Below are 22,539 nucleotides of genomic sequence, written 5' to 3'. Positions count from 1 at the left end.
AAAATACCAGGACTAGATGGAAACTTCCTCAGCCTGATAACAGATATTTATTTATGAAAAACCCACAGCTGGTGGGGAGATACTGAAAGCTTCCTCCCTAAGATCAGGAACAATGCTCTCACAACATTGTAGTGGATGTTCTAGTTCCGGCAATTAGACAAGAAAAAAGAAATAAAAGGCATGCAGATTGAAAGGAAGAGGTTTTCTTTTCACAGGTACTATTATCCTGTATGAATAAAATTCTTAAAAAATAAACAAAATAACTATTAGAGCTAATAAATGTATTTAGCAAGAATGTAGTAAATATATAAAGATTGATTGTATTTCTATAAGAGTAGCAATGAATACTCCAAAATAGACTTAAGGGGAAAAAAACCTCCATCTGCAAAAGCATCTAAAAGAATCAAATATTTAGAGGTAAATTTAACAAAATAACTGTAGGCCTTATATGTTGAAAACTATAAAACAGAACTGAAAGAAATTAAAGGACAACTAAATAAATGTAGAAACATGTTGTGTTGATGAATTTAAAGACTTAATATTGTTAACCTACAATGCTGCCCACATTTATCTACAGATGCAATATAATATTATCAAAAACCCCAGCTAGCACTTGTCCTGAAATTGACAAAGTAATTCAAAAATTTACATGGAACTGCAAGTGTCAAAGAATAGCCCAAACTATCTTGAAAATGAAGGACACATTTGGAGGACTCACATTTCACAATTTCTAACCTTACTACAAAGCTATTTTAATCAAGACACTGTGGTAGTTGCATAAGGACAGATATATAGTTCAGTGGAATATAACTAAGAGTCCAGATATAAGTTCATACATTTATGATTACTAGTTTTTCAACAAAGATAATAAGACAACTCAGTGGAGAAAGACATTCTTTTCACAAATGGTGCTAGGACAGCAGCATATCTGCATGTAACAGAATGAAGTTGGGCCCCTACCTCACTTTACATACAAAAATCAACTCAAAATGGATTACAGACCCAAATATAACATCCATACCTACAAAATTCTTAGATAAAAGCATAAGTGTAAATCTTTGTGACCTTGGATTACGATTTTTAGATAGGACACCAGAGCTAGAAATAAGAGAGAAAATAAAATACACTGGACTTCATCAAAAATTTTTTAATGTTTTATTTATTTCTGAGAGAGAGACAGCATGAGCAGGGGAGGGTCAGAGAGAGAGGGAGATACAGAATCTGAAACAGGCCCCAGGCTCTGAGCTACCTGTCAGCACAGAGCCCAACACGGAGCTCGAACCCACGAATCATGAGATCATGACCTGAGCCAAAGTCGGATGCTTAACTGACTGAGCCACCCAGGCACCCCTGGACTTCATCAAAATTAAAGATTTTGTTCTTCAATGGACACCACCAAAAAATAAAAAGACAACTTATATAATGGGTTGAGATGTCTGCAAATCATTTTATCTGATAAGAGACTTGTATACAGAAGTTGTAAAGATCACACACAAGTTAAAAATAAAAACAGGAATAATCCAATTAAAACATGGACAAATATCATGAATAGTCATTTATCTATAAAAGATATACAGGTGCCCAACAACCACATGAAAAAATGCAAATCATCATCAGCCATTAGCAAAATGCTAAATAAAACCACAATAAAATACCATTTCATATCAACTAGGATGGGGCTGATAATAATAATGATAACAATAATTAATAATAAAGTAACATAATAATGTGTTGGCAAGGATGTGGAGAAATTTGACTTCTCATATACTGCTGATGAGAATGTAAAACAATGCATTCTCTACAGAAACACTTCATCAATCCCTCATGAAGTTAAACATGGAGTTACCATATAGTCCAGCAATTATTATTTATTCAGAAAGTTGAACGAAGTAGTGATATAAACTAAAATATAGACTTAACCTTGAACACATTATGCTAAATGAGAAAGGATCCAAATAAAAAGGCCACATAAAGTTATTCCATTTATACAAAATGTCCAGAATTGATAAATCCAGAGAGACAGAAAGTATTTTGTGGTTGCCTTGGTCTGTGAAAAGGGGAAATTGGGAGTAAGTGCTAATGGGTACAAGGTATCTTTTCAAGATGATGAAAATTCTCTGGAATTAGTGATGTTTGCATGACTTCTTAAATAAACATACTAAAAACAATTGAATTGCACACTTACAAAGGGTAGATATTATGGTATATGAAATTTATATAGAGATACATTGATATATCTATATCTATGGAAGGAAGGAAGGAAGGAAGTCCTAGCTTGCCTTTTGTTGCCAATAATTCTTAGTCTCTGGAAGAGGAGACAGAAAAAGAAATCAAGAGTGCCCTGTAAGAGTAGCACAAATGATTTAGTTTAAAAGCATGAAAAAGTCTTTAGGGGCCCCTGGGTGGCTCAGTTGGTTAAGCATCTGACTTCAGCTCAGCTCAGGTCATGATCTCGCAGTTCATGGGTTTGAGCCCTACATTGGGCTCTGTGCTGACAGCTCAGAGCCTGAAGCCTGCTTTGGATTCTGTGTCTCCCTCTATCTTCTGTCCCTCCCCTGCTTGTACTGTCTCTCTCTGTCTCAAAAATAAACAAACATAAAAAATTAAAAAAAAAAAGAAAAAGTCTTTAAAGATTCCAAGTTTACCTACATAAGGTCCTTATAACAATCTCATACATTTGTAAGATATGTTAACATAAGTAAATCCCTTCCCATACATGGTCTCACAACATACCCATGAAGTAGGAAGGACAAATACCATTAACATCTTTGCAGAAGCAGAATTCTAGAGAGCTTCAGTAAGTTCTCTGGGGTCACATGCTAGCTGTCTTTTTTCAGTGGTGATTTTACTCTACCATGATGCATGTAGCAAGTAAACTCTTTTAGGGGCGCCTGGGTGGCTCAGTTGGTTAAGCGTCTGACTTTGGCTCAGGTCATGATCTCACGGTTCATGGGTTCACGCCCCACATTGGACTCTGTGCTGACAGCTCAGAGCCTGGAGCCTGCTTCAGATTCTATGTCTCCCTCCCTCTCTGACCCTCCCCTGCTCACACTCTCTCTCTCTCACTCTCTCTCAGAAATAAATGACACATTTAAAAAAATGAAAAAAAAAATAAAGTTAACTCTTTTATAAAAGGAAATGAACTCTAACTCTTCCCAATTTCTAATCTCCTTCATTGTATTCTGTCACCCATTTTCTTGCCTCAAGTGACAGCAAGATTCTATTATCCGCAGTACCATGGAGTGAGATTGCAAAATAGTCCTTTGAAACTGCAATCCCAGTATTTCAAAATGAAACTTTGAGAGAAGGTAGATCCACACTCAGTTCTTCCCCACCCTCTCTTCACTTTTCAATCATTCCCTTGTGTCATTACCATATGAAAATATCCAGCAGTGCATAAAATGTAATAGATCATTATAAAGTGAAAGAATAGGGGCACCTGGGTTGCTCAGTTGGTTAAGCATCAGATTTTTTATCTTGGCTCAGGTCATGATCTCATGGGGCTCTGCACTGACAGCATGGAGCCTGCTTAGGATTCTTTCCCTCTTTCTGCCCTTCCTCAACTCATGCTCTATCTCCTTCTCTCTCAAAGTAAATAAATAAACTTAAAAAAAAAAAAAAATATATATAAATATATATATATATATATATATATATATATATCTTCCTCATTACATTGTGGAAGAGACAAGGATGAAGCTTATTCTTTTTTGTCATTCTAGACTGGAATGAATGGGAAAAAATCCCGATATACATTAGTTGAATGCATAAATGAATACATGATTGATCTTTTAATTTTTGTTGGCCAAGAGAGGTCTCTGTAATGTGCTTCTTAAGGAACCAGCTCAGGTCCTGGACAATCATAAGGTTTTGATAATTTCCTACTGAAGAGTAGTATCTTTCTGGAATGAAAAGAATCAACAAGGAGAGCACCATCATTTTAGAAACTTTAAGTCTCATTCCTTCCCTCCAAAATGGCTGTTTGAAATCCTAGCTTCCCTTCAGTCTCAATGAGTTCTGTGAGGTTGCTCTGTGGAATACTGGCTTCGAGGTCCCCAGAGGATGGATAGAATGGGTCAAGGGAAGCCACAGGACAAAGCTTACCTTACTGTCACCTCATTGTCCGCCCACCACAGCTACTACTGACCCTGGCAGTTTGGGCATAAAGAGAAAAAAGAAAAGAGAATGACCTTGGAATCAGTTTCACAAGGTTCATTTGTTAGGCACAAATGCTCAGTACAAAGCAAATATATTAAATGCAGAGAATCTGCTCTATTGGGGAAAACATAAAATCTTGAGGGTTATGGAATTGAGAAAGCCCATGTATTTATAAATTACAACAAATAAATTCATTCCAATAATATCACTTTTCTTCTACAATGTGTATACAACTTAGGAAACTGCCCTGTTGCCAAATGCCAGATCAAAGCCATGTCTGCTGGGAATTAAAAACACTAGGCAAAGAAACAAGAGATTTGTCTTAGAGCAAGTTTTGGTTTTTCTATAAACGCTGCAACTTATCTGCACAGGATTTTAGTAACTTTGCAACTGAGGCTTAAAGCTGAGCTCTGATGGGAAGGCGCTCTTCATGGCCTTTCTTGGGCATTTTCTAGCTACTGCTCACTTGCTGGGAGATAGTATATCCATAAATACAATTATATATCTGTGTATCCCTATATTATGCAAAAGTGGTTGGAGATACTGTCAATCAATTTGTAGGTTATCTTTGTAATAAACTATTAGAGGGTGGTAATTTCACTTTGAGAAACTCTGATTCATAGGTAATCATTGTGATATAACTACACATTGGAGGAGATATGTTTGATGACCTTGTCATGCAAGAGAAGCAGAAGCAGAAAGAAGGGAGGGAGGGACGGAGGGACGGAGGGAGAGAGGGAGGAAGGAAGGAAGGAAGAAGATGATAGAAGCCATGAAGTGATTTGCAAGTAACGCTGTTTCCCATATAGGTAACTCTATAAAAGTTTCCAGGGTGGTCAGAGTCAAGTATTTATTTAACAACAGCCATGATTGTTCAGAACAATAGTAATGAGATGCCCTAGAAAATAGAAACTAATACTCAAATCACTTTGCAGTTTATACAGTGATACTATAAGCAGTAGTTCCTTTGGTTTTTCAGCCACTATATTATCTCCAATTTATAGATGAAGAAATTAAGGGTTAGAGAGATCGAATGAATTTCCTAAGACCCACTGTACCACATCCTAGCTGCTTTAAACTCTCTGAAGCTAGGGGCGCCTGGGTGGCTCAGTCGGTTAAGTGTCCAATTTTGGCTCAGGTCATGATCTCACGGTTAGTGGGTTCGAGCCCCATGTCAGGCTCTGTGCTGATAGCTCAGAGCCTGGAGCCTGCTTCAGATTCTGTGTCTCTGTCTCTCTCTGACCCTTCCCTGCCCACACTGTCTCTCTCTCTCCCAGAAATAAATAAAAAACATTAAAAAAAATCTTAAAATCTCTGAAGCTAAATCAGAGGAAGGCTTATCTGAAGGACCATAGTCTGTGCATATTCCCTGATGTGCGTCACCAAACTCTGGATTATATTTCGCAGAACAGTGAGGGTCTCCTTGAGGCAATGCATCAATCACATTCTGCTCCAAAAAGGGATCAGGTTACTCACTAGTGTTCCTAGCATCATAGTTTCAAATGTTCACAGCATCACATAAGGGCTTGCTTTAGAAAGTGACCTTCCTCTTATTGGATATGTCTGTAAGTTTTTGGCATTTCCCTAGGACCCCTTAGGATCATAATGGATGGGTTAACAAACAAGAAGAATGGTTATCAAGTAAATACTGGGCCCAGTTGACATGGCTAAAGGAGGACCACCTTATGGGAAGGTCTAATCCTCAAAGAAGGCTCTTTATTGTTTGATCTTGGATTCCAAGGAACAGATTCTTTATTTTTTATACTGTATATCTAGGTTGTTCTTCTTTAGTATTTACTAGTATGCATTTTGATGAATAAGAGCTCATCTATTTTGTTTTGTAGGGACCCAAAGAATGTGATCTGTACTTACACTCTGGGGGAAGAGGACAAGAACAGTGGATGGTAGCATTAGGAACCAAAGTAAGAGAAACTGAGTCCCAATGGACATGAAAAAACAAAAACCCTGGGGGATAGAACTAGAAAATGCAGTTTGCATTCTTACAGAGCGCCTCTATCCTCAAAGCACAGAGGGTTCCATGTTCTACTGTAACTTGGGGAGCCTATCTTTTTTTCCATATGGAATTTATAGCTCTTCAATAGATTTTTCAGTCTCCACCTAAACAAGAAAACTGGAGTATCTGGAAGTTGCAACCCCCAAACCATGTCAGTGAAGTCAACCAAGAAGTTAATACCGGTCTCCCTCTAATTTCTGAAATGTACCCTTTCTAATGATTTTCCCATCATTCAAGGTAGTGGCAACAGGCCTCTATCACACATTAGTAGTTGTAATCCTGCATGATGGCTGGTGTAAACTTACTGCTATGTGCTAAGTCTGCTATGCTGTCCTAAATTTTCCTGCCCTGCTGGTTTTCTGACATCCCAAATCCTCATGGTTTTCTAATGTTCATAGACACTAATTTGGACTTGGACATCCTCTCAGGCCATCATCCCCCTACAATTTTATCTGAAGTCAACTATTGGTTTGCTCAGAACTCATTCATTTGCCCCTCATATAAACTGACCTCATTTCTTTGGTTTTATGCACAAACCTAACACAATTCCAAGTCCTGTTAAGTGAAGCATGTTTATCTCTCTCCACAACACTTCTCTGGTTCCCTCTTCCCCTTTTGCTCTTTCATCCTGCCAAATGCTGAAGGCCTTCACTTGACCCTTGGCTCCTCAGAGCTTGCCACTTTGGTGCCTCTTGTTTCAGGTAACAGATAACAGAATCTGTTGTGAATCCCCTGTCTTTCAAAACTTACGAGACTGGTGTTTCGTGCCTTCAGAGTCCTGCCAATGGATATACTGACAGCCTAATTCCCAATAGTATTTTCGGAGAATGGCTGAATGTGTCCCAGAAAGTCATGTCTTCCAAAATAGTTCCACATATGGTAGGGGGTTATCAAACACTGTGACAGATCATGCATGGCAAGATACTTTCAAGCAGAGGGACCTTTCATAAATTCCTAACACATAACACATCATTTTGGCTGTATATATAGCCACTTGCCTCCTTCCAATTCCTCCAATGTGTCTACCATTCCTAAAGATCTGCCTATTATATGCTCCCACCCCCAATCCCTGCTTTTGACTCAGACAAATGTGCCTACCATTCCATTGGTAGAAATGGGTCCTAAGGAAATTTTAAAAAGAAAAAAAATAATGTGTATGAATACACCTAAATACATGTAAGCAATCTAAATAGCTAATAATAGATGCATAAGGAAAAAAAAACTCTACAAATTATGCAAGCATGAAGGCAAGACCTAAAACAATGACATACATTTTGGTCGGTTGTTGTGTGAAGGTGGTGGGTATTTTAAAAGCCATTAGTAGAAAATAAAAATCTCCAGATAGGTGATGTGATTTCCCACATTTAACTTTGAAGGGTGATGCCCATGACGCACAATACAATCCAAAAGAGGTTTCCAATGCATCTACAATAAAATCATGGTTTCATCAAAGTGAACCTCATCCTAAGGAAATCAGTTTAGCAGAGGAAAAGTATGGGTAAGTACATTGCTGAGGTAAAGCAAGAAGTGGTAAGAACCACAAGAGAGGGTGTCATGAAGTGCTGTGGGAATACAGAAGAGGGTGGGATGTCTTTTGATGGAGTGAAGGGATCATGAAGGAGACATATGAATGAGGCCTTGAAGGATACAGAGATGTGGAGAAAAAGCACTTGTAGCAGAGGGAGTAGCCTGAGTAAAGGTGAGGAATAAGAAAGAGTGGGCATGCAATAGGATAATAGAATAGTTCAACTATATTGTTAAGTACAGCCTCCTGAAGTGTTTTGTTATCTTTGGGTGCAAAACAAATACTGATAATCCATTTTAGGAATAGAATGAAAAATGGAACATAATGACCAAGCTGAAATAAAATCACATAACATTTTTTTTGGGGGGGCATTGATTCAAATCAATTAGTTTCTCTATAATTCATAATAACATTGTTTCTTTTGGTCTTTCATTTAAATAAATCAGTGGCTGCATAATATGTCCCAGTTTTTACTTACTTCTCTTAAGATACTTATCAGAGCAGTATTTGATGTTTGTTTTTGCATTGTTATCCCCCACTAAACTTTGAGATCTTTGAAAGGAGGACTACGTCTCATTCATCACTGAGTTTCCAGTATCAAGCAGAAGGCCTAGAATATGCTTGCCTCACTGTGTGATTTGTTGCTTTTGCTGGACTCATATATTTTACTCATCTCTTTCCCCAACTTTTAGCACAAGGCCTGACATTTAATAGAGACTGAATGTATTTGAACTGAGATGAGTTAGCTTCCTTACTGCTCTCTTAGTCCTCCGTGCCTCAGTTTCCCTCATAGGGGTGTTGTAAAGATTAAGTAAGCACTTAGTGGTGTAGTGCCTAACAGAGAGAAAATGTTCAGTAAATATGAACTGCTGTGATTATCATTATCATTATTGTTTGTTGTTGTTGATAAGGCTTCCAGACCTGCTGATTGTGGCCCCTCAAATGATGTGACCCCTCAAACTGTGCTGGCCTTAATCAGGGTTGTCTTTGGTGAATTATTTAATTCACACTAGCATTTCTAACAGTGCAATCATGGGTCCCCTGGAAATATTCTATAATTTGATATGGGGCTGATTTCTCATTCATGCAGCAGGAGGCATTCTCCACAGTGTCTAGTTCACTTTATTTTTAAAAGTCTGGCACTATGCAAGGAAACGTCCAGTTGCCTTGTGTCATGTAATTCTTACAGCTTTTTGGGGGTGGTCATCATTATCCCCATTTCACAGGTGAGAAAATTAAAGCTCAGGGAGGAGATGTCATCTTCCCATGGTCATACAGTTAACAAATGTAAGTAAATCAAGTATTTTACCCTTGTATCAATAGGGATTCTAGGTAGAGAGCATTCTAGTATTTTTGTGGGGCTCTTATTTAGATGAGAAATTATTCCATTTACTTATTTATTTTTGTTTACTACATCTATTTCTGCTCCCGTGTAACCATAATCTGAATGTAAATTTGCTGGCTAGTCCTCATCAAATTGCAAAAACAATGAAGAAAATGATTTTCTAAGTAATACAGGCCACAGAGGAGTTTCTGGGGGAATCATGAAGGCTACAGGCAGTGTTACAGAAGAGGCCCTTGAAGGACAGTGGGAAGCAGGAGGCCTATCACACACAAATGAAGGATGAACCCTTTCTGTATTTAGAAGCTGAGTAGAACTAAGGGACCTGAATAACTGGATACCCACCTACTGAGGGCCCTAGGGGCCCTTGGCAGAATACTAACCATCTCCCACACACATATAATTTTGGACAAGATATGAAGGTGATTCAGGTAGGAGTTAGAGATAAGCAGTATGATACACATTAGTTTTGGTTGGCTCATTTTTAAAAGGATCAACACTGGAGAATGAATGGGAATAGAGGGATGTGCAGCCAATCTATGAGAAGCAGAATGAATTCCAATGTATCACAAGTGTTCTATTTTAAACACAATAGAGTAATAACTCATACCGAGACATTATCCTGTTTTTGAAAGAAATGCTTCTTACCCCAAAATACAAACAAACAGTAACACTACAACCAAACCACATTCCTCCAAGAAGTCCAAAGCACCAATGATATACAAGACAAAACTCTATGTAAAAGACAACCTGGCTTGGTTTCCAAAAATATCCATCCGGCTTCAGGAAAAGAAGCCTTAAAAATGTATTTACACAGGTGCCGGCTCAGGTTTCTATTGAATCTGGCCTCAATATACTTTAAAACATGCCTTTGGCTGGACAAGGGAAACCAATGGCTGAAGAACATGGAGGATAATTTATGACCTTTGTTAGCTTACCGCCCCCCCCGGGGGGGGGGCTGTGGCTGTGGATCTGAATTTACCAAGGAGGTCAGACAAGTCTTGAGGATGAAGACACATAGAGAGCTCTGACACCTACCTTTAAGCTCAAAGCCTGGAATCCAGGAGAAGTAATGAAACATGTGCTTGCTGTGCTATCTGGGGAATGTTACACACAGTGCCCTGGGAGCCAAAGAAGGAAAAGGAAGAGACTGACTTTTGCTATATACTTATACAAATACTACTGACTCTTAATTAAGTAACACTGAAGAGGTGTGTGTGTGTGTGTGTGTGTGTGTGTGTGTGTGTGTGTGTATGAGCCTTACATTAATCAGGGACTAACACAAATACCATTTCCCATATTCCCTTTCTGCCTACCCTGGGGACACCATAAGTATATGCGTGCCAATGATTAAGGCTTCACTCCAGAAGGAACCAAAACTTACTGGGCACCAGGAGCTGTGTTACACATCATTCACTTCTTACAATAGCTATTACTCTCCTCACAGAAGCACAGGGAATACTTGGGACTAAACTTGGGTCTGCCTATTTCCCATGGCTGATACATACAAAGTGAACCACTGGCAAATAGATACATCTGGAGTACTCATAAAATTTCAGAGATTGGTTTTAAATATTTAGGCTGCTAAGAGATTTACTGCTGAATTCTTCAAAACCGTATAGTCCAACCTCTTTGTTATTCAGATGGAGGTTTCTAGGTGCAAAGCTGGGATGAGACATGCCTAAGGCCACATGGTGAGACAATGACAGAACCCTCTTGCATTGCATCTTGTTTCACTATCTAGACAAAGACTGCTTCCAAAAAGCCAAAAGATTATAGAGCAGGACAGTAATGCACAGCTCAGCATGGGGTGGGGCAGGCACAAAAGGCTGACTGAAGGCTGGTCAAGGGACCTGCTGCATGTGATAAGGGAATTTAACCACCTCTGCACTCCATGTTCCTCAAACAAGCCTCTTGCTTTCATGCAGCCCTGCCTTTGGTTTCTCTTTTCCCTCTTCCTGAAGTTCCCTCTTACCTTTCTGCACCTAGCAAATTATGTATCCCTCAAGACATAAATCAACCCTTAATTTTTCTGTGAAGCTTTCTCAAACTCTCCAGGTAAAATAAATCATTCTCTTATTTCATATGCTCAGAGGATTGCGTATTTACTTCTAGTACAGCATTTATCTCACTGTTATGTTGAGGACTCTGTCATATTCACTCCACAGCCACCAACTAGTTGTATGACTTTGGGTAAGTCACTTTAACTCTTCTGTACCTCAGTTCCTCTTGCAAAGTGGGGGTAATAATAATACCTATATCATAGGGTTATTGTGAGGATTGAATGAGAAAATGTCTGTAAAGCAATACCGGGTATACTGAGTGCCCAATAAACAGTTTTTGTTACTATCTCTCATCCCAGTGCCTGGGAGAGGTCTGGTGTACACATTAAGTAAGTACCTATGAATAAATGGACACCATGTAGGGAAAGTGCCAGTCATCAGCCATTTTGGATATCTCTGTAGTTAGGATACTCCTCTGAGTGTCCATGAATTCCTTATCAAAGACTAGACTAGACTAGTGGTCTGTAGTCTTTTCTATGTTATAGGACTTCTGAAAAATCACATGAAAGCTATGAAATGTTCCCTAAAAAATCCATACACATTTATACACACAAAACCTTGCAAGAGTTGTCATACCAGAAAATGTCTCATAGAGCCCTTCTACCATAGACTAACATTAGTACTCTTTCCCCTACTAAGGGGAAAAACATAAAGTTACACAAGTAGAAGGGACTCACAGAAGCTGAGTACTTTCTGGAAGCCAAGGGCTGTTCTAAATGTTTATTATTCTGCCTCACATAACTCTTGAAGCTTTCAAGAGTTGTAGCTCTGTGGCTCTGCTAATTGGCTTTGAGGCCAGAAAGTCCCTCAGGCAAGAAACAAAAAATCTCTAGGAAGCCCTAATATCTGTCAGTTATATGTTCTGTGAACCTGAAAGAGTCATTTCATCTCTCTGAGCCTCAGTTTCCTTATCCATAAAATGCCTTGGCCAGATTTTTAGGTTTCTAAGTTTCTTTATTCAAGGTTTAATAGAATAGCATTTTAAGAACCTGTGATTCCAAGCACTGCAAATCTTTTAAGTCTTTTTATTAAACAGCTCATGGCTGAGTTAGCTGTCCAGAAAGTGAAAGAGCTTGTACCATGGGGCTGTAGGAATGTATTTATATCTAACTTACGGAACTGTGAGAGGCCCATTCTCCAGGGCACACAAGAAGATACTACAATGAAATCAAGGTCCATCCACATTATGATGCATCCCAGGAGAGAAAGGAAAATGAAAATTTTCCAACACTGATAGAGGACAAGACTTTCTGACTTTTAACCTCTGTCCTAAAATACAGTATTTTCTGTTTTTGACATCAAAGAGGAAGAAAATAAATTTATCTTGCTCCTGGCCCCATGGAAAACATTCTGCGGTACACTTTGAGAAGGCTCAAGGCCAAGGGTCAAGGAACCAGAGATCTACCATTTGTATGTATATGCTCTGTCTCTGAGCTTTTCCGTTAGCTTGGTAATGAGCAAAATTCTCTTGAGAAAAGGTGTTAAATTATGGTTTCTGTACTATGAGTGTGTAATGAGAGTAAATGAAGAGGTACCAATGATGGTTGTATCAGAATCAGAATTATCCCTATGACGAGTAGGAGGTAGTGGAAGGACTATGACTCATATGTTCCTGGCCCTTCTTAATGAAGAAACTGCTCTTTCAATCACCAGTTCTTTTAAGTATTTGGGGCTTTCTTAGGAAGACAAGCTCCCAGTCAAATTTGTGCTACTTAGTGTCTCCTTGGTTTCTCCCCATGGTACTAATGTCTTTCTTAACTTCTGTCATCTCTTTACTGTTGGCTTTCTTATTTGCCTAGGCATAACAACCCTTTCTTTCTACTTTGGGTTAGTATGTTTATATATTTGAGGGGCAGCTGTACTATAGCAGAGTGACTATTACCTTCAGACTCAGAACAACTGGGTTCAAATTCCAGCTATTCCATTTACTACATGTTGATTAGCTGTCAAAGCCTCAGTTTGGTTATCTAGAAAACCAGAGGATTGCTTTGCCTTCTGTCTCAGATGGCTGGGAAGTTCAAATGGGCAGTGGATATAGTGGCCCTGAATTCATCAAAGAGATTTAAAGATGTCCAGGATTATGATCACCAAGCTCCTTGAGGCAAGCTCTGTATCTTGAGTATGTGAGCCAAATATCCCACATGTAGTAAGCACCCTGTAAATGTTTACTGGCTGAATGCATGAGCAGGTTACTACCAGGCCTGTTCTAGGCACTGGTTTGTCAGGAGTTTTGGTGATTCTACTGGGGTGCCTCAGGAATAGCAACAAAAACTAGAAGCAAAGGAACTGATAATTCTAATCTTTATTACCTTTATAAAGAGTAATTCACCTCCAAATCTCAGTTTCCCCTTTTTTAAATTTATTTTTGACAGAGAGTGCAAACAGGGGAGAAGCAGAGAGAGAGGAAGACAGAGGATCCAAAGTGGGCTCTGCACTGATAGCAGAGAGCCCAATCTGGGGCTAAAATGCATGAACCATGAAATCATGACCTGAACTGAAGACAGAAGCTCAACTGACTGAGCCACCCAGGCACCTCTCAGTTTTCTCTTTTGTATAGGAGGAAGTTTTCTCTTCTGTACCCATTTCTGGCAGGTACAAAGCTCACCTGCCTACTTGGAATGCTTAAAGAAGTTGCCTAGCCATGAAAAGCATCATGAAAACACTTGAACAATAGGTTCCAGAAGTATGCACATATAGCTATTATAACTGAAGAGACTCTTTTTTGAAATAATGGCTCATCACAGATTTTGGTCATTTTGAAGGATAGTGTTTCTTACTATGGGACTAGAGTCCATCGAAATAAGAAATAACTCCTACCTTTGAGAAAAAAAAAGTGGTTCTAACATTTACCTTTGCAATAGCAGCCAACTGCAAAAACCTACACACACAGTTTCACAATTACCAAGAGATTCTATGGAGGACTGAAAAAAAGCCCCAGCTTCAGCACATGAACTTTAAAAATATAACAGATTGGGGAATAGTAATACAAGGTGGAATCAAGCAATGGACTCAGAAGATCTTGGAAGTGACATAGCAACTTCTTGCTAATTGCTTTCATAAAATGTACACACTACAAATAAGAAGGCAGAGGGCACTGTATAGCACCAACGGCAAATTCTTGATCTGGCTCCCAAACCGGGCACTAACAAGAGACGCAAGTGGGTGTCAACTGCAATGGGTTACAGAGCTAAATTAATTCTACAGACCTGTGGTCTAGTCTTGTGGGGACCCCAAGAATTAAGCCAGCAAATGTGTAAAGACAAAGAATCATGGGTAAATGTATGGCGGATCCATAACTCAGCTGACCACCCTGGCCCTGCTTTCTAACAGACAGAAAGTTTTTCCATAACACTTGGTACCAGAGAGTACCCAAAGTCCTTCCTCTTTATCATCTGTGGTATATGTGTCATCCAGCAAAACTCACTCATATTGATTTCATAGCCATCCACATGTTTATTTACAGTACCAAAGTCTAGAAAACATATGAAATATTTTCAATTTCTCTGGGTATAGCAAAGGAGAGTGATCTACAAGATCATTAGGAAAAAAATGTACCCTCTTCTAGTATTCCTAGATTAACTTACTTTCTTCCTGTTTAGTAAAAAATACTCAATACTTACTGGCCACCAAACCAGACATTTTGGAAAACCAAGATGTGCAAACTCTGGCCACTCAGAAGAATGCTTAAAATTAGATGATCCAGAGAGTTACTAAAATACCAGAACCCTGGAAAGAGTTAAATTTACCCTGCAGTTTTGCAAGCACATAAGTGACCATCTAAAGCAAGAGTCAAAGATTATAGTCCACAAGCCAAATCCAGTGTACCAGTTGCTTCTGTGTGGATTAAGAGCTGTAGATGATTTTTAGGTTTTAAATGGCTGAAAAAAATCAAGACAAAAATAGTACTGAATGGCATGTGAAAATTAAATGAAATTCAAATTTCAGTGCCCATAAACTTTTCTTGTAATACAGCCACACCCAGTAGCTTACGTATTGTCTAGGGCTGCTTTCAGGCTACAAAGGTAGAGTTAAAGTCAAGTCAGAGACCATATGGCCCACAAAGCCCAAAATATTTACTACCTGGTCCTTTACAGAAAAAAATTGCTGACCCTTGATCTAAAGCCTGGCTTTGAAATATAGAAAAACCAGAGAAAGATAAAAAGATAAGAGGAACTTTATGAAAAGATATCTAGGATCAGTACAATCAGGATCAGTCAATTCTTTGACCAAAGGTACCTGATGAGGGCTCTGGTGAAGCTGCTAGCAGACCCTCCTAGCATAGTTAATTTGCCCCTGGGAAATGTTACTGAAAAAGCCAGGGAGTCAAGAGGACACTGAAAAGCACAAAAAACTCTCTGCAAGATTGCAAACAAGAAGTAACATTCAATTCCACATGAGTTGAGGTGGGAAAGAGTGGATTTAAAGGACAGAAAGAGTTCAAGGAGGGTTCACTTACATTTCTTCCCTCACAAAAACCTGGGGTGAGAGAGGGAATCAAAGCCATACTTACATAAAATTTGCCAAGAATACTAAATTGGGACATATTGTAAACATCAGTGAAGATGGTGTAATTCTTTGAGTCCAGAATGTAAACTACAGTTTCGATTTTATGATGTGTACCAAACAGCACTCCATGTGTACAAAACAAATGGATGTACAATCTCCAATGTTTTACTAGAAAATGTCTGAAAAATAGTAAATTCTTGAGCACACAGTGTACATGATGAACTAATTAACCTTCTTTGAAACATGATGTGGTAAAGATGGGGATTTATATCCCAATTTTCCAGATGAGAAAATGGAAAATAAAGGAAGTTATCCAACTATGGTCACGATGCTGGGGGAAAGGGCAATCTCAGAGTCCTCAATTTTAATCTAGGCCACCCATAGTGCACTTTCCCAGCTATCCTCATCTGAAAATTGACTTTTAAAAGAATGGGTGCTAGGATTCATCCTCTGTTAGGAAGGCAAAACTAAAAGTACATATAGGTATAAATGCATGTTTGTTTGCTCAAATAATAGTTTTGATAGTGACAATGTTTTGAATTTATAGAATCATCATAAAAATATACACCGGACAGGAATATTAAAAATATATAGTTTAAGTCCCTTATTTTACAGACAGAGAAAATTGAAGTCTAAAGAGGGAAATCAATTATCCAAAGCCAGACAACTAAAACTCCTCTAAGCTTCTACTCCTGTATATGGGCATCACCTTCCTTTAACTTCCTGGCCTTTTAGATAGTATTCAGTATGCCTTCCCGTCACCTCACTGCTCATCCCACCCCCCACTCCTCATACCTGTTTCTAGCCCGCAGATCATCCACCAACTGCATGTGTGTGCATATATGCGCACGCACACTCACACACACACACACACACACACACACACACACACACACACTTTCACTGAGCTTTCATCAACCAGAAAGCTTTTAGTGATTTTACCCCCATGGCCTAGCACCAATATTAATTTTTAATCTCAAAATATTCAGATACTTCCCAGACTAGCCTAATCCTCACCCCCAACTCCCAGAATTACTGACAATGAGAAAATATGAGGCCCTCTCTTCTTCCTCCTCAATAAGAAAGTCTGGCTAGAATACAATTGACTCTGTGCTGAGCCTTGCACCAATGACAGCATTAAAGTCTCATGCTTTATGAACTACCAAAGCTAGAAATGGATTTCTGTCTGACATCCCAGGCTTTTAAGTCTTGTACCTGTGCCCAGTCCAAAGATTTCCGAAACCATGAATAAATTGGTAATCAGCACTCTCAATACTCAATTTGACTTAACTGACAACAACAAACAAATGAGGAAAAGAAAGATTTGTGCTCCACTCTCTCCAAGACAGGTGGAATTCCAAGTTTCAGTAAGGCAGATTCAGAATCACTGTCATAAAGGCCATTTGAGCAATAAGGACACATTGTAAAAGCGGGGAATAAAACAGAATCAATAAATGTTTTCTGTGGATAATAAGACAGCCCCCTGCCTTCAAACAGAGATAACAACAGCAGTAAACTCCAACCACCATGTTTTCTAGACGGGAGGAAGAAAGAAAATGCCATTTTTTTTTGCTTTGTTTTCTGCGTGTTTTTTAAAACCATCTTCTCCTATCACTCAAAGGGCTCAAGACTGGAACCTGGGGTTCATATTCCAAAGGTAGACCAGGGGAATCCACAGCTTTACAAGAAATCCATTTGTGATTTTTTTTTCGTATGTCAAAGAGTCAAGAATATTTGGCCCCATGAACCCATGGAGGCTCATTTTCTCAAAAAAAAAAAAAATATAATACCAAGTTTCCCTAACAAATTAGTCTAAGGTATAGAGCATTTTGAGACCTTGCTGTATTTCCAAGTGCTCTGCAAGTTGAGTGATTGCCCCTCTCTGCTTCCTTGTTCTCAAATAGTCGAAGATCCACATCATATCACACCTCCTCCCAGGAATCCCTGCCAGCTGCCATTCTGCCTTCCTCCCTCCTTCAGCTCTAACTTCTGCACAAAACTTCCATGTGGAATATGTTGTGACAGCAAAATATTCCCTTTTACAAAATGCTTGATCACTTTCCCTGTTTTCCAAAAATAACAGTATTGTGACCCAGATCTGTAAAACCCAGAGGTAACATCAAATATAATCTAATCTATTTGACTTGTATTTGCTTGTTCAGTTGCTAACTTGAACTCTTTCTTCATCTGACATGGCTACTATTACTGTGCTGTCTGGGCTTTCTGACCCACCGTCTCTAGATGGATGCCCTGGTTTATTCTCTGCTCTACAGACAAGGCCCACTGGATGGTGGGGTAGAAGGAGGAAACAGATTCCACTGAGGAAGTTGGGGTAAGGTGATCTGATGTTGTTGGGGGCTATTCCTTGCTTTCTTATCTGACAGCCATCCTTCTGTAAGTACTCTTAAGAAAGGCAGGAACTGCTCTCTGTGTCTCTTTCCAAACTTCCTAGGCCTAGGTACTGGGGCTCTGGACCTCAAACTATCCCAGCACAAGCAGCAGCAATAGGCCACTTGGGGGGTATAGAAGGAACATGCAGCATATTTTCGGTAATACTAAATTATAGCTGTCTTCTTGTTGCTTTGGGGACTGGAAGAAAACAAAATAATGACTTTCTAGTTTATAAGTATTCCTGCCACCCAGCTAAAATGGTGAGAAGACAATCATCATTCCAGTTGGCTATCAATGATAAATCCAGTAAAGGGCACCTGCTTTCCACCTTTTGTCTAGATGCCAAAAGCTCTCTGATGCTTGTGTTGTCCTCTGGTGGGTGCTATAACATTTTAGTGAAAGATGTGGCTTATATACCTGCCACTTTTAAGACTGTTCTCAGGGTTTACAGCCCTTACATAAGGAAAATCTGCCTGTTTGGGTTCTGACTTGGAACTCAATACTTCTAGGCTGGTGAAAGAGAAGAATAGGTCTTGGAAGAAAGTATTTCCTTTGTGGAAAGTGAAGGCAGGAGTAGATACTGGTGTTTGGCAACTTGGTCTGCCCACAAGCAGAGTATCTCTGTGGGCTGCTTATCAGTGTCCCTTTGCGAAAAGAAGCCCTTAGTACAGGATGGGGAAATAAGCAGATGAATAAGAGGTTTGAGCCCAGATTGATTGGGAAGGAAGGAGTCACTAGCATATATATAAGGTCTGGAAATGGGAGTTCTTGCTGTAGGATGTAGGCTGAGCACCTCTGGTACAGGATCAGACATGAACTGTCCTAAGCTAAATAAAACTAACAAGTCAAGGCTTAAGCCAATATAAGATGCAACTTAGCTTGGGGTGCTGGACCAATGGACAGGCCGTGAGGGCAAGTCTATGGAGAGAATGAAAGTGTTTCATCATTCTGGATCCCTGCTTACCTAGGGGCTATTAATGCAAAGAGGCCCCAAAAGGGGAGCAGCAGAAGGAGGCAGATGCATAGACTGATGGTCTGCTGAAGAGCAATAGAGCTTCATTTCTGGGGCTGAGGCCAGGGAGGCTTTGTGAAGGAACATTCCTATATTCACTACAGAGAATGGTTTGGGGACTCAGTTGGAGTTTCTCCACTTCTAGCTTCTCTAATAAAGACAATTTTTCCATCACTATGCAACATAGTGGAACACAAACAGGGAAGAAATTAAATCTTTTCTATTCATTAATTTTCTTCTATTTGTAGGACCCTCCCAAACTGTAAGCACCAGATGGGACCGCCTTCACTGAATATATTGTCCTATCAAGGCTGCTGAAGCCAGAGGACTAGCAAGTATGAAAACTTGCTTATTTAGGCTCTTAGATTCTTTGAGAGGGTCCCACCAGTGACCTTATCTCTGAAATGATAAAATCCTGGGCTCTGGAAGATTGGTGTGTCTCTATATAAGATGAAGGAGAAAGGGAAGTAGAAGTGAGTGTACAAGACCCCTTACCTTCAGCGGCTCTTTTAAAGAACACTTTGCAGCTTCCACAAGTGAGAGCTCCATAGTGACAGCCTGAAGCTTCATCTCCACAGATCAGGCAGGTCTTCTGGGGTGGAAAGTAATAGTCAATGGGTAGGACATGGTCCCTGGCAGTCTCCAAACTGGAAAGACACATGAGAAACAATGCAACACTTGTCAGTGCCTGGCAGAAATAAGAGGATAGAAGACTGAAGTCTTCAGGAGAAAATTTACATGTGTAAATTATTATTTATAAAACAAGATTATTTCTTGCTTAATTGAGTCAGTGTGAAGCTGATTTTTCTGCTACTTCTAGTGATGATGTCTGTGTGGTTTCCTGTCATGTGGACGGAGCCTTTTTAGATCTTGCTAAGGAATTCAAGAAGTTCTCTGGGGTCATCCAGTCTCATGGGCTATGTTTACATGAGGGAAGGATGAAGACAGAAACCTGAGGTTAAGGTATCTAACTTAAAATGTGGTCAGGCAACAATTTTAAAGCAATTAAATGGTATGAAACCAACTATATGGCCTTACCTTATCCAAAGAGAGACGTATAGCCAAAAGAGACTAAGCAACAAAGCAGTTTGGTATCCTTTGTTTTAAAATTTTTTTAATGTTTTATTTATTTCTAGGGGAGAGAGAGAGAGAGAGAGAGAGAGAGAGAGAGAGAGATAGTGTGAGTTTGTGAGTGTTAGAGATAGAGGGAGTCACAGACTCTGAAACAGGCTCCAGGCTCTGAGCTGGCATTCAGCACAGAGCCTAATGCGGGGCTCGAACCCACGAACTGCGAGATCATGACCTAAGTGAAAGTCGGACGCTTAACCGACTAAGCCACCCAGGCGCCCCATCCTTTGTTTTAGTTCTTTAAGCCTCACTTTCACCGGTAAATAGGAATAGTATTGCCCATCCTACTGAACTACTGTTGTGAGTGGGAGTATAAATTATATAAAAAGATAAAAAGACTTTAACATGAATACACAAATGAGGGATCATGATTAGTGTTATCATACCACCATTCCTTGGTCTTCCCCCCCCCCCATTCCTTCACTTTCCTTAGTCATCTCTCTAGATTATGTGGACATCCCCTCACCTCCATTCTACAATATAAAGTAGCAAAATCCTTACACTTGAGATTCTTGTTGGGCAATGATACACAGTGATGCTGGAAATTACTCAGGCTAGCATCCCAACACTTGGTCATTAAAATACTCATAGGGTCCTGAGGACAGGATGAAGCTTCAGGAGTCATCTAGTATGAACTTCCTATCTTTAAGAAGATATGTGTCTGAGTTCTTTCAGATGGATATGAAGGAGAGGGTCAGAAAGCCAATCCTAAAACCTTAATGGATGTATAATTCTGAGTCTCCCATAAACAAATAAAACATTGTTCTTACTAACCAAAGGTCAAATTATTTTTCTCTCCTATGCCCTATGTCTAAGCATTTAAAAAAAACAACAACAAGTGACATCCTGGGTTAATCTGTCTCAGGTGGATGGCAATTACTCATATTCTCATCCACAGGAATATAGCCATATTTTTTTCTTAGCACTTCTTCCTTACTAAGGAAGGAAGGAGAATAAGTCTTAGTGGCAGCCTGCTTGCTGTGTTGGGTGATTTCTATACCTCAAAACAACTCTGAGAAACAATTTTTTTTGGTCATTATTACATCAAATGAAGAAAGTCAGATTCAGAGAGGTGAAGCCCAAAGTGATTTGACAGAAAGCTCAGTACTATCTGGCTCCAAATACAACATAGTTTCTATTACCTTATTATCTTTCTGCTACTCTCTTAGTTTCTACATACATGGCTCTTTGATTATCAAGTTCAGCATAGTCCTCAGGATCCAAAAAAGCATGAAATGTTATCTTCTCCTCCGTAACCAGGGATCAGCCCTGGCAAGGGCAAGAGCAAAGAATATTTTTTCTTAGGCTATACTTGACAAACACTTTACCTATAAGACACAAATATTAGCCTTTATTCAAGTCCCAAGTACTGCAGAAAGCACTTAAAAATTTTGGCTGATATGTAAACCCAGCAGCTGGCTATCTTTTTCCCACACAAGTGCTCCCTTTCCTACCTTGACTGGAAAGCCAGCAGGAGTCTGCCTATCAAACCAAAATTATCAGGACCTCAAGGTCCACAGGAAAATAGCTCACTTCCCATATATAAATGGGCTAAATGTTAAGAACATTATCCCTTTGGCTAAAACTTTCATTTCCTTGGGTAAAAAATGTGTCCCTATTCTCATTTATGAAACAAGGAGAAGCGGCAGAAGTTTTTTGTTTTCACAAGTGTCTTCAGGCCATTTCATATATATCATCTCATTTAATCTTCCCCCAAACCCTGCCAAGTAGCTCTGTATCATCTGTGTATCGTAGGAGAGGAAACTGATGTTCAGGAAAATTAAACTTTTCAAGACCACTCATGTCATAAATGGGAATGCCAGATTCCATCCTACATAAATCTGCCTCCAAAGTGCTATTCATAATCCATGACTAGCCATGTTATAAAACTGAAGGTTGAGATTAGATAGATGGACCCAACTCAACTCCTAGAATCTAGCCTTATGTACCTAGCAAAGGATTAGGTGTTGGGGATATTGTGATAATCAATATATTATTCTTGCCTCTAAGAAATGCACTATCTTGTACAGAAGAAAGACAGGAAGCAAGGAACTATAACACAATATAGTAGATGATATAGTAAGGCAGAGTGCCGATTGCTACAGATGAGGAAGCACCTCAAAGACAGGAATGATTTTTGAAAGTCATAAAGGTATATTTGGATAAATGAGATGACAATGATAATGACAGTAATTTTTAACATATGATTGAAAAATAAATATTAGATACACAACATGGAAACCTGAATAAATAAGAGGTCTTTTTAAAAAGAGACTTTATGAAACAGAAATTTGTATCCATATTACAATTTAAAATACAGTTCAAATTGTTCAAAATAATCTAATCAATCAAATTTATAATCAGTGTTTAAGACTAAAGAAATTCATCAATATTTTGTTC

At 39.1% G+C, this 22,539-nt stretch overlaps 1 protein-coding gene across 1 annotated transcript in view; it reads right to left on the bottom strand.

The window, feature by feature from the left end:
* The window catches only part of AR (androgen receptor), a 176,978-nt gene that overhangs the window by 52,228 nt on the left and 102,211 nt on the right, over window positions 1-22,539 (bottom strand). Inside the window, exon 2 of the mRNA XM_039223851.1 lies at window positions 19,507-19,658. Within this exon, the coding sequence (XP_039079782.1) occupies window positions 19,507-19,658 (152 nt within the window). The remainder of the gene's footprint in view (window positions 1-19,506; window positions 19,659-22,539) is intronic.

This window comes from Hyaena hyaena, unplaced genomic scaffold (genome assembly GCF_003009895.1).
Source record: "Hyaena hyaena isolate Hyena2069 unplaced genomic scaffold, ASM300989v1 scaffold_1471, whole genome shotgun sequence".
Lineage (NCBI taxonomy): Eukaryota > Metazoa > Chordata > Mammalia > Carnivora > Hyaenidae > Hyaena > Hyaena hyaena.
The sequence above is the reverse complement of the archived record's forward strand: the minus strand, read 5'-3'. Positions and strand labels throughout refer to the sequence as shown.